Consider the following 13997-nt stretch of genomic DNA (forward strand, 5'->3'; position numbering starts at 1 on the left):
TGTGCAGACAATGCTAGTGGAACCATTTGAAAACAAAATCTAGGGAAGCTATATTGTTTCTTAATTATGTGTTGCCTTATTTTTACAGAATCAAAACAAGCTCTCCTGTCTCCTAAGATGTAAGAGGCACTCTTTTGAGTAAACATTGTTATTTGACTTCTCCTGACTGTTGCCATATGGTTCCCATTATGCTTTATCTATCAGAAAAAATATTGTTCATTCTTTTTATTTATTTGCTTTTACAACAAATATTTTTTCTATCCCTATAAAATAATTAGCATACATTGGAATTTGACTCCGTGCATGTCATTTTCAGGCTCTTAACATTGATTGTCTTGTTTTTTTCTCATAGCAATCATATTGCATATGAGAAAACATTTTTCTCTCCACTTTAAATATGAGACAAAAAAATTGGCAACTGGCCAAGGTTTAGTTAGTAAAGTGGAATTTAGACTGGGACCCATGTCTGTCTTACTTAAGAGGCTAAACTTTAAATACTGCCTTCTCTTCGGAGGCACCCACCCTATTAACCACCCAGACACCCTGAGTCATCTCATTCTGGTTTTAGTTCTTTGAATAGAAGTTACAAGTTTTTAGTTATTTTTTGTTTGCGTTCGATTAATTTTCTCCCCTCATCCACCTCTACCTCCTCATTATCTACCCAGAATAGTGCTTGGCCCATTGTAAGCACCCAATAAATATTTCTTGAATAAATGGAACACTCGGCAGGTTTTCTGCCTTCCCGTTGCTCCCTGATTAAGGGAGAGTCATGCATGGACAATTAAGGAACAACTTGGAAAGTGACAGCAGAATTAGGAACATTGCCAGAGGGAGTCATGGTGGCTTCACTGATAAGCTGATATTTGCCCTGTATAGTCAAGAGAAAAAGGGCACCAAGAGAACAAGAGGAGTGTGCATGGAATCTCAGAAGCAAGAAGTCACAGGGTGCATGGAGGATGATGAAGTCATTCTGTGTATCTTACTGTGAGAGGAGCACCTGCTCAGCCAGAGTCCCTAAGTACTTTGAACTGCCTTGTCAGCCTTTGTCTTCTTGTAGCCTAGCACCGTGCTGGTAATGAATGAGTGATAGATGAGTGAGTGAATGAGTGAATGACATGGCTTAATAGGAGTTGGGGTAAACTGAATTTTGAATTTAAGTTGGGGACAAGCTGCAAAAGCAGTTAATGTGTCTTGAGTGGCAGTAATAAATGCAATAATAAATGTCTAGTGCCGGGACTCTTAATATAGAGAACCTTGGAATTGCAGAGATAGAAGTGACCTTATGGATGAGGAAAAAGACCTGAGATAAGAAGTGACTTGCTCAGGGTATCACAGCAAATTTGTGGTTAAAATAGGACCTGAGTTTAGGGCTTAGCCCTCTGCTAATTTTGCTTTCCACAAGTTCTGCTATATTCTATGCTGGTCAGACCACAATTGTAGTAGACTGCAATTCTGATATCCACACTTGAAGAAATAATTTAACAAAGTATTGTTTGAGTTTGTCCAAGTAAGGATGATGTAGATGCTGGGGGGTTATGGAAACCATATCATGTGAAGAACAGATAAAGAAGTTAAGGATATTTCTCTTGGGGAAGGAAATACTTGCAGAGGGACTGTGGAGTGAGGGGGAAAACTTGATATTTGTCTTCACAGTTTTAATTACATAAGTCATTATTCCTTTGTTCCACAGAAAGAAGTAGGAGCAATAGGTAGAAACCAAATGGAAGTAGATTTCAACACAATGTAAGGAATAATTGTCTCTAAATTAGAGTTGGAGTGAAATGGGTTTGATTCCAAATTATAAGAAATATGCAAGTAAAGGCTGGAAGATATCTGCCAGGACTAGACTGTCAGTTCTTTGGAGTAGAGACCATGTTGTGTTTGTATTTCCCTGGAACCTTGAATAATGTCTGGCACATAGGATATGCCCACTTAAGATGTGTTCAGTGTGTCTTTTAAAAGGTATTTCTTCATGGGGTGCAGGAGGGTGGAGGTGGACAAGAATGTAGAGTTTAATTCCAGGGCCTTTTCCTACACTAAGATCATGTGATTCTTTGAATAAAGTAATGCATCAATATCTAATGAAGCAAGTACTTTCATACTCTTTCAAATAGAAGACAGCGGAATTGTGGTTTCTTTGAAACTCTAAGATGCTCTGATGTTGCATTTTTGCTGTTTCAGACGAGGAAGTTTGTTTTCCACAGCCACTGTCTTACAAAGGTGACTAGGGCTAGTTACACCTCTATACCTGTTGACCCAAATAAACGTCCATGCAGAAGTTTAAAAGGAGTTTGCCTTGTTCAAGTAACATAGGACCAATTTATGGAAACACGTGAGTGACGGTTATGCCAATAGATTTACAAGTTTCAAAGTGATGACTAACATTGAAAATTAGGTTTTTAACAGAGTTCTAAACCTTATTTAGATTGTCACCTTTATTTATGTTTTAACAAATATCTTAAATATCACTTCAGAAAACTTACTTTTCACTGCAAATTTAATATGCAGAATGTGTTGGTTTTATATTTATGTCTTCTTATTTTGGGACATAGAAGTATAATTTCTTCAGTCCATGCAGAGGTCATTTGAAGGAGACAAAGAGAACTTTATTTAGATTTACTATATTATCCATGAAATGCTACATAGAGCTAAATTATAAAGGCAATTATTTGATCTTTTATTATCATCTTAATCTTTGAGAATTTTTAGTTCATTTTTTCTAAATAAAGCAATTAAACCTATTTGTACACTCTATTCAAATAAATAAAAATCCAAACCAACTTCCAAGTAAGGTCTTTCAGATGCTATGGGGTTAATTCCTTCTTAACTCAGCATACAAATAAGCTGAAAACATGATGTTTCTCCATTTTCATGAAATATTATCATCTTAGTTTCATTTAAAATAATGGTGCCACGTTAGCCTTAAAGCTATTCATGAGGTATATGGTTGTTATCCTAACTTCTTTTTTAAAGAATCACATGCTATAAACATAGCAAGGTGCTTCCAAGAATTTATAATTTTGGTGTTTCAAGTTTAATGATGTTATTAAAAATTTCCCCTACTTGTTAATTCCACTCACCTAAACGGAGTAAATTTTGCTGCTGTGTATACCTGAGATGTAACTTGCTCAGGACTCTTTGGATGTATGCTCTTGACTGGGAGATTCTAAGCTGCTTCCCAAATAAAAACCAATATCTTCTTTTCCTCTCCTTTATGAGTTATAAAACACTTTTCCTCCCCTTCTTCTTTGATTTAATTTATATGCCAGAGATTTTTCTGCTCTGGGGATGAAAATGGAGGACCAGGGAAGCAAGTTGCTGAAATAGAGATGATTCAAAGATCTGAACTATTTTATCCTTACTCGATATAAAGTAAATTATTTTTTCTCTTTTCCAATAACCATCATTTCCCTTGATCTTGAAATCACTCAAAACCTAGCCACTGAGTCCTGTATAAACTAATGCTCTGTCTCAAGATGTGGAGAAAGATAAAATATTGGTACCTGTGCAGATTGTACTAACTTGATATTTACAGTAATGAGATACCGCAAATTTAAGAATGCCATTTTTTTCTCATCACTGAGTATTTATTATATATAACAAATACATGGGAAAGAAAAAACTATATTGTGTGATATAAATAGTTTATTTACATTACAGAAAAACATCAAGACAATGTATACTATTTCAAATATATCCATACATAATCAAATATAGCTGTAGTACATGTTTTCATTGGTGTAGATTACCACAAATGCAAGGCAACAGGTGTAGATCTCTTGTTTTATTCTTTTGTCTATAATACTGTATTGTGTAGTCCAAGCTCTTGGTAGTCCGGCCACTGTGGAAACATGCTCCCTTTAGATTAACCTTGTGGATGCTCTTGTTGTGTTGTCTGAACTGTAGTGCCCTGTATTTTGCTTCTGTCTGTGAATTCTGTTGCTTCTGGGGCATTTCCTGGAAGGTTGGAAAGTTTACAAATCTTAGTCCAATGTTCTTACCTAAAGTTTGATCCTACAATCAGAAAGTGAAGCTGTGGATTAAGCAAATTATTAAAATATTTCACATGAAATAATTTATTAGTAGTAGAAGCTGGGATTATTATGGAGAAGTTTTTTGTTTTTGTTTTTGTTTTTTTTTTTGCTTCTCCTTGCAGTTGTCTTAAAGCGTCTGTTGATCAGAATGAAGAACAGAGGTGGTAGAGAGGAACACATTGTTTACCTTCTTGATTTCTTACTCATTAAGGCACAAAGAATGATTCAGCATAACACAATCAAGGAAGTAGTGAGCTTGTCTAATCTCACTTTAAAGGTCTTCACCAGTTTTATACTTTAAATGTCTTACAGATGAATGTTATATTGGCATTTCAATGCTACATAAAGTTTAAACTCTGCCAAACCAGAGAATGAGCCAATGTTAATATCTGAAGTGTAATGGAAACAGATATTATTTTTAGTTTAGCCTATTATCATTTTTGTACATTAATACTATAAATTAAAGACAATAATTGGTCCTAATTGTTTAGCTTCTATAAAAAGTTAAAATTCGATCAAATTATCTAAAAAGTTTTGATCTAGTATTTGTTCTCTTGTAGATACAAGAATGCTTTGACTGAACATGTAGACAAAAACACCATTATGAAGTTCATATAAAATCCTATTAGATGAAGTTGTGGGTTCTGGGAGAATATATATGAATATATATACACACATAAAATGAATATATATATAATGAATATATATATATATATATACTTGTGTGTGAATATATATATATATACTTGTGTGTGTGTGGTAGATCTGTCAAAATGAACATGGAGCTGGAAATCTCTTCTCCAGCAAGTGGGAGCAAGAGATAAAGAGACTGGGAATAGTTTCTCAACAGGGCAACACGTCTCTCAATGTCCATATTTTTTATGACAAATATTGTGTTTGAGAGGAGGGCATTCATTGGCCTAAAATACTAAAGAAACACAAGAGGAAGGAATCAGCAAAAAAGAAGGTAGGAAAGGAGAAGAGAAAAAAAAATGAGGTAGAAAAAAGGAGAGAATGGGTGAGGAAGAGATTAAAAGAAAATTGAAGAGAATGAGGGGGCCTCTGGTTTGATTTTGTAAATATTTTTACAATAGGATACTTTGGAATAGGTCTTGACGGACAAGTGTGGCCAGATCACTAGGAAAATAGCTTTGTGTGGGAGGAAGAGGCCCTGGTTAGAAAGTCCGGTTTTTGAGCAGAATGGCGTCAAGTGAATCGAATGAATCCACGCTGTGTATAGGATTGGAATATACAACTAATATGACCAACTTGACTCCTGGAAAGGGTTTGGAAGGCTTGGAGGGGCTAGGGAAGGTTTATAAAATGCATTATAAAATTGCTAATTTTCATTCATGCGCTCTTTCTCCTCTGCAAACGTAAATAGAGGGTATATATGATTTAACATGGAGAACTGAAAAGGCCATATGCCTTGAAGAAATGGCTTGTTTAGTTTAGGTAGCCTTGAGCATCAGAATGTATGAAATCATGACCAGCCAAGAGGCTGTTTGAACAGCGGTTAAGGACACAGGCTCTGGCATTAGACGGCCTGGATTCTGCCCTTACTGCTCAGCTGTGTGAACTCAGCTCATACCTTAGGACCTTTATCTTCAAACTGGAGATGACTTCTTCATGTTATTAAATGTGTATGTAGTAAATATGCATATTTGTTTATTTGATTCCTGGTATGATAAAAGATGGAACTGTAATTAATAACAGACTTCAAAAATCTGCTAAACTTTTTAAACTTTTCCTTTTTTGTCAGTACCTGAAATAGCAATCAATATTTTGAGATGGGATCTGTTAAATAAGAATTCCATTTTTCATGTACTGATATTGCTGAGATTTTTGAAAACTCAAGACTCATAGAGTAATGTGGCACCGTTTAGATTCTTTCTTTTCTTTTTATACTCAGTAGTTTTGGTTTCTTGAGTTATCTTCATGTTCCCTAGAATCTATTTTAATATAATCCATTGACTCACTTGGCAGCTAAACGTGAGAGTCAAGTTGATGAACTCAACTTGGCTTGGAGCAGCACAAAGCTCCAGTCGATGATCTCCTAAGCCTTTAGGCCAGGGGAGTATTTATGAATGGTATTTTGTCTTTTTCAAGAGCAAATGCCGCACTTGTCCTCAAAGAAGATGGTGCAATACAGATTCTGAGATGTATCATGGTCTTTATTTTCCAAAGATATGATACTTTTATTTTCTTAGGTTTTGAAAATAAATTTTTGGGGAGCATTCTGATTTACCAAAAAGCTGTATAGTGAATGAAAGTCTAAATGAGTTCTGCCTTGTGGATTGGGTGAAAACTTTGAACCACTTCCTTGGTAATTTTTATAGGAGAGTGAAATCAGGTCAGAAAGAAGAATCTTTAATCACTTTTCTGGTTACACAAGACATAAATAATATGTATTTGGTTTATAATCTAATTCTTCATGTCTTTGGGTCTGCATGCTAATGAAGATTAGCAAATACTTGGTCTCACTCCTTTATTCCAAACTTAAAAGTCGGATGTCACTCATCCATTAGGGTCTTCTTTCCTGTTGAAACTAGATGAGATCCCTGAATCTCTCTCAACCCGTTCTACAGGAAAAAAATTCTAATTGATTGGTCTGGGAATTTGCTATAAAGCTTGTTGTGATATTTGCTACATGTGTTGATACATCCAAGGTTTTCATTTACTAAAGCATAATCTTTCTGATTACAACTATTTTCTTTGCATTTTGTGATTAAAAGCTGTTTTGTCATCTTCACTTAAGGTAAAAATCTATTGTTCTTTATGCAGTTACGTTAAAAATGATTGCATCTAAAAGTTATATTTAGAATTATAAGTTCCATCTATGAGAGCTATAATTTAATACTCTCCTAGGCCTTATATAATATCTACTCTGACTTCATTTGGCAAACTGATCTAGGTAGGTAAGAAAACACTGGTTGTTTAAAAAGTCTGTTCATGGTCTAAGTGAAGGTTGGCATTTTATAGTTAAAAAGAGAAAAACATATTTAAACAAAGGTTGGCAGCACACATTAGGGAAAAAAATGGCCTTTGCTCAGAAAATAAATAATCCTTGTCACAATGCAAAAATAATGAAATAATTTGTACCACTTCCAATATGAAAATCAATATCTTTCCATTTTGCTATCCAAATGTTCTTGCGACGAGGAAACAGGATGGCTGCAGCACTCACGAAGGGGCTCATGATCAGATTAAAACAACCAGGAACAGCAAGTCCCTTTATTTGGGTTGCCCGAGGATAGTTACTGACCTCGTGATGCACAGGACCACCACACAGATGACAGCAATCTGAATCGTTCCAATCACGGCCGCGATTAAGACATACTGAAATCGCACAGGACCAGGAACAACGTACAGAACACTGTAGTCCTTTTTTTCACAGTGTTGTCCAGTATAACCAGCATCACACCTGGAAGAAAATACAATGTCCAGTTACCTGCGGCTTCCGGGTTTATTCTTATAGATGGCCAATAGGCATTCAACTTCATCATGATTACGGTTTTTGTCTCCCTCTCTAAATAAATTCTACATTGTGAATGTGGGTCTCAACTACTTATATTTAACAAGGTCTCTTTGCTTTCAGTTTGGAAGATATGTGGCTTCTTTTTGGTACTTATAATACTGGATTTTGAAGACGGGAAGACCGGTAGATAATTTGTTTTTGTTGACAATATGGAAAGACAACAGATGTCCAGGGATAGTTGTTCTCTCTGTATCTTTTTCAGGTGAACCTTACATTTTATTTAATTTGCTTTTTAATTAACCTAAGTCAATATGATTACTTGGGAAAAGGTTTGCTTCTGATGACATGGATATAGAAAATAGGGCTGTTTATTTATTTCTTTTTGGATAATATATTCTCTATGATATTCAGAGTACATATTGAAAATATTGTGGCCAGCAGTACAATAACAGCCATTTCCTTATTTTCTTGGTCATAAACTCATCTGCTGATATTGTAGAATTAAATTTCATTATAAAAAATAATGATGATGTAGGCAATATAAGCATCCAATAATGAACGCTGCCTCTCAGTTACCAGAAAGCACAGGTAGACATATGCATGTTAAAATTAGCATTTGACAATGTACTGAGAAAAAAGCTCAGATCAAAACAACGCAAAAGGAACTCAACTTGTCATTGACTTTGCACAACTAATTTTGTACTTCACTTTGGCTTTCTCATAACTGTAACCTGGGATCATCCCTCTCTGCAGCAGAGAAGGCTTACTAATGGTGGCTGTGCGAAGGAGTGATAGGGCAGCAGGACTAACATCTCATTTGGTTCACTTTGCCTGACTTCACTGGAAGGCAGGTGTTATAATGCAATTGGCAAAGGGAAACCTGAAAAGAAGACAGTTCATGACAAGAGCAGAGAGAGAGAGAGAGAGAGAGAAAAAAGAGAGACAGTGAACAGTCTTTTCAGTCTAACAATCCAGAACGTGTTTCACCACGTACCACACATACATTAATTTAAATAAAAGTACACTTGTTTTTTCACTTTGGCCTTACCATAAGTGAAATAATTATATTTCAGCCATGAATACTCAGCTGATATTTCTGTTTATTAATTAAATCCAGACTGAATCCAGAAGAGCAATTTCTTTGTGTCTCAAATGAGCTTGAGACTGTGGAGATGTAGCTACTAATCTCATGAAATGAAGCTCATGGGAAGGAGATCCAGAGAAAATAGTAAGCAAAACCAAGACTGATGATATTTATTGGAAGACAAGAAGGACCTTGGCAAAGATGACCTCCACAAAGCACGTGTGCTTTCTAATGTACAGTAAGGCCTCATCCTGTTTAAGCAACATTTATTGAACCTCTGATATATGCCAAGCACTGTTCTAGGTTCAGGAGAAAGAGTGGTGAACAATATAGAGGCATCTGTGCCTTTAAGGAGCTTGTAATGCATGAAGTACTATTTCAAGTTCTACTACATGGGTTTATGCAATGATGTATTATATAGTTTTTGAGTGTGTGAGGCACACACACTTTGAGGTTTTTCTAGTATGGGAGAGTGTGAGTGTGTGTGTGTGTGTGTGTGTGTGTAGGACAGGAAGAGAAAAATTTTGCTGCTGCTCACCCATTCAGACAGAATGACAACCAAATCTCTGTAAACATCTGGAATTTAGCTTGTGCATTTTTACTTTCTATTTTACTTTTTCTATGTTGCAAAAGTTTAAGAGTGAAAATAGTACCTGCAAGATGGCTCCTGCATATTGACAGACTGTTCACACTTCCCATGCATGCAGAAGCCGTTGTAATGTTCTGGACAAGGTATGTGGTGTTCTCTGGCACTTTCTTCTAATTTGTTAGCATTTTCTGTGAATACAGATAAAAGCAAGCACCCCCTGTAAATACTTTCTTAGCCTGATAAGATAAAGCAGTACATTAAGAAGCAAAGCTACAGTAGGCAACGATATTCAAAAGGGCAAGAGCTAAAAGGCCATGCTTCAGAAGAAAGAGGGAGAAAGAATTGAAAGACAGAATGTCTTTACAATTGTGTTTAGAGATGAAACTGCAAAATTACCCAGTGCTTTTCATGCTTTTATGCAATTTTGTACATTTTTAACAGCCAGTGATGTTTCTATGAGTTGTCAGACAGCTTTAATTTTCCTTGCAGAGAGACTGTACATTGATCATAAAATAATTCAAGAAAAAATATCCTATTTTTTGAATTTCAAAGCCCAGCATAATGTCCCTAGGAGTAAATTGCTGCAATACCTTGATACTTTCTTGATGTGGGAGCTTAAAAGTTAAAATATGGCTGCATTCAATTGTTAAACATACATTTTCCAAAGCCAAATGCAAATTTCAACAAATGTATTCTTACAGGCTTTTCAAAAACCTACTGTGAACATGAATTTTACTAGCACCCATGCATTTTTTATTGCCAAAATAAAGCTATTGAAAAGTTATTTCAGAATCACTTATGTAGATATTCACACAGTACATAGTGAATGCTAGGAGTATATTTTAATGCATAATATCTAGCCTATGTTAACAATGCTATGCACAATTTAAACTTGGGAGAAAGAAAAAAATCTTGTTTTCTGAAATGAACCCTTTACCCTGACATTAGCAACAAGGTTTATTTGGTTTCTCATGCTTCTATAAAGATATTTAAACATTTTTTCTGACCTTTTATTAGTCCAAATAGATTGCTTCATATTTGTAACACCATCATTAAATGGATCTTTATGATTTTTATGTGTTCATTTTATAATAAAATGTTTTGCCTTTTTTGAGTCTCTTCTATAATCTGAAATTTACTGTTCTTGAAAGTTCCTGCCCAAACACATGAGATATAACTTTTACTTCAATCTAAAGGTACTCTTCAACACCACAGTAATGCTTCAATAGGAAGGAGAGAACTGTGCATTGCTATTCTTATGAAATACATTATTTCCTTTTATTTCCACATGGGGTATACTTTTTATTATAGTACATCCTTATAATTTTTACTGACAGTCATGGATGATGATCATATACATCAGGAGAAAAAAATATACCTTCGTTATTAGTAAAACAGACAAAAGGATTATTTGTGTTTAAGCAAAGCCATAAAATATCTATACATTTTGAAATCTAGGTAAAATCTGCAAAACATTAAAGTATGAAATAAATTGTTAAATAAGTTTAGTGTTTCCTTTGCAGGGATATTTACATAATTGAGATGATGGGTGATATTTCAATTTGCATACCCAAATTAGTACTACATGGGATTTACTATAAATATGGTAGAGAGCTTGGAGATGCCATTTATATCATTTATTTGTTCTTTATTGGTGTCTTTTTAGCTTTGATGATAGGCAATTCTTTGTCTGCATTATAATAGTTCAACATTGATAAGTGCCATTAAACTGAACAAACCATTTCCAAGGAGAAGACTAAGAGTATATAAAACTCTTTCTTTTTTCATTTTTTTCTCCCATCCCTTCAAGCTACTTTAGAGTTTTGTGGCATGGTATTTGGGGCAGCAGATTGCAGCCCTGGTTAGCAAACACCAAAACTGAAGTGGACAGTGTTGGGTGAAATTTCAACCACGTGTGACCAAAATGAAAGCAGGGCAACCACAGTATTCAGATGCACCTTGCGTTGGCTTGTGGTCATTCATTAATCCCTATAGAGAATACTGGGCTCATTCTGTGCCAGGGCTGGGGGGCTACAAGCTAGAGTGGTCCAACTGTGCACCTGCTGTTTAAAGGCTACATTAGCAGTGGAGTTTGTCAGTCCCGTTGCTGAAGTAATGAACCAGCACTGATTTTCACTCTTATTTCTGGATCTTCTCCCTGCAAAAAACTATTCAGTGCTTCTATTTAGTGTTTGTTAGTAACCCTTCAGTGCTTCTGCACACCTGCATGCAGGGGAATTTTCTATAACTGCCATACATTTCAGTTATACACCATGATTTCAGTCATAGTATTTTTCAAATAGGTCTTATTAGTGCTCTTTTTCTCTGTCAGTTGCAAAAAAGACTCATGAATTTTCTTAACTCAAAATCCATTTTGTAGGCTATTTTATTTTTAACCCTGTCCCTCACTCTATATTGACAATTTGTTTCTGTATTTGTACCATATCCATTTATGAACTGAAGTCCAAGGGCAAAATGAGAACTTGCTTGAGTGAGACTGTTTGTCTTAGCATGATAAGAGTTGGATATTTTCATGAAGTTCATTATCCAGCTAGGTTGATCACGTGGGAGGAAAATAGTTTCTATCATAAAATCTGCTAATTAGTTTATACCATGTCTTATGAGCTTGGAGTGTTCTGTTATGCTGCTGGTAGGGTACTGTCAAATAACAAGTACAGAGATTGAAAATAAATGAGTAGAAGAAATGATCCCTGGGCAAGAAAATGAGGAATCATCAATATATGTCAACAAATTTATAGTCAATCCAGCCAAGAAAACTAGTTGATTGAAAACCAGAATACATAACCACTTCTAGTAATGCGATAGACATATTTTAAAATAAGATTTAGGTATATTAAGGAGAACAGAAACACAGAAATCTAATATCCTTGCCAAATAAATGTATGGGCCATTATAAGTGTTTATGATTCCTATGTTTATGCATAGATATTCAAGTAATAATAAAACATTTAAAATGTAAAATTATATAAAAATGATACTTTGGCAGTCTATGTTTTCTCCAGGGGCTGATAATTTAGAAATCGATTTCTCTGTCCTTCATTTAAAAAGAGATTTAATGTAAGCGTTGCACTTTTTCTTCTAAGAGAGAAGGTGACTATAGTAGAAACTTCATGTCTCTGTTTAAAAACCTCATTCAGTTTCCTGTTTAAATGTTTACAAATGTTTTTTTCTGAAAGAGATCCTGGCTCTTTAAAGAAACACTTTCTGCTATAATCTGTTATTTACAGCAGAGCTAATAGGGCTGCATGCCCACTGCTATTCAACAATCCAACAAAGAGCTGTAGAAGTGGGCTATTTTAAAGCATAGCTACACATATTGTTTCTATACTGGTGCTTGCAGGGAAAGAGGCAGGAGAAGCTGAAGAGACTGAGGAATGGAAGGCCCTGCCTTGCAACAAGTCTAACAGTCAAGTAAGTTAAGTGGATGGAAAGGGGGCGGAGCCAAGCACAGCAGTTCAGAGACTTAATACAGCCCAGAGTGGGGGCTGTGTGTGTGTGTGTTTACAGTTATCTCTGCCTCCCTCTTCTCAAAGAGCTGAAAAAATGTTGCTCATAGAATTAATCTATCAAAGCAACACATCATGGATCAAAGCAGAAATATGCCAGTAAAAAATTTGACTAAAATTATCCACATATCTAAAGAAAAACTGTTTCCCTTTGGATATGGGTTAGAGACTGGCAAAAGAAGTTTTGAATGTCAAATCATGTCATCTATTCAAGCGCTTTCCAGGATGGTGCACCTAGAGAAGCCAGCTTGAATTGCAGAGATGGATGCACCAAACTATTAGTGTCTGAGGTATTAAACATTTGCTCAATCAACCCATTTTTCTTGTTAGTATGTCCTGCTCTCTAAACAGTCAACAGACTTTTATGTAGCCTACAATTTAGGAATGGCTTTGACAGTCCAATATGAATATCTTATCCATCTGCCAGTTACATATTTCATTCAAATGAATTAATTAGTACTGAATTTCTTTGCATTTATCTGGCATGAGTCAGCCTTCTTCAGCCTGCTCAATTCTGGGGTGTTGTGAGATCAAATCTCTGCACCTATAGGCTAGAAGTCCATATAATCTGGGAGATCTTTTGGAAGAGGCTGGTCAGATGATATTTCTCTGGAGAGAGCCCTACCTTGCTTTAATCAAGCCTTTATTTCAAATACATACAAATCTCTTAGGCCACTGATTCTCCAGGAGGGATTCTGTTTAAGGATTTAAGAGTAAGTTGGAAAGATCCTAAGCTAAAAATAACACCAAGAATTTAGTGGATATGTTAGGGATGCAGAGTTCCTCTGCATACTTTTAAGCAACTTGAGCTGTTCAATAGGGTAATGGATTGTGTAGTGGTTAGTTTCTGATGGTATTAAAAAGGAGCCATGTAACCGATTTTCAGAGATGTTGCAAAGAGTGTTACTGTAGGGTAGATTGGATTATTTTAATCTCTAGGTTCTTCCAACTCTTAGAGAAGTTCTTTTGTTAATATTTGGTTATAATAAATTACTAATAAATGCTAATATTTATTGTAAAATAGTTTTTGATGTGGTGGGAGAAAGAAATGGAGAAATAGGGACATTAAATATGTTAAGCAAAACAAAAATCACTCATCTTAATTATGTGGACATTTTACCTTTTTTAAAGGGTGTAAAATATCTTAAAGTTGGATATTCTAGCATAAAGTGACCTTCACTGTGTATTTTCTTCCTTGTGGGGAACAATATGTTTTGTGGCTCTAAATTCAATTTTTAACATCATGCTTTTTAATATAAAACTATCTTGATAAGCATATGCATGT

The 13997-nt window shown here is 35.2% G+C and overlaps 1 protein-coding gene across 1 annotated transcript in view; it reads right to left on the bottom strand.

The window, feature by feature from the left end:
* Positions 1–3540: 3540 nt before the first annotated feature.
* TMEFF2 (transmembrane protein with EGF like and two follistatin like domains 2) overlaps positions 3541–13997 on the bottom strand; it is a 272104-nt gene continuing 261647 nt past the window's right edge. The window contains exons 8-10 of the mRNA XM_037850652.1: positions 9250–9373; positions 7300–7458; positions 3541–3957 (exon numbers count right to left, since the gene is read on the bottom strand). Coding sequence (XP_037706580.1) covers positions 3861–3957; positions 7300–7458; positions 9250–9373 — 380 coding nt within the window. The 3' untranslated portion in view covers positions 3541–3860. The remainder of the gene's footprint in view (positions 3958–7299; positions 7459–9249; positions 9374–13997) is intronic.

This window comes from Choloepus didactylus, chromosome 9 (genome assembly GCF_015220235.1).
Source record: "Choloepus didactylus isolate mChoDid1 chromosome 9, mChoDid1.pri, whole genome shotgun sequence".
Taxonomy (NCBI): domain Eukaryota; kingdom Metazoa; phylum Chordata; class Mammalia; order Pilosa; family Megalonychidae; genus Choloepus; species Choloepus didactylus.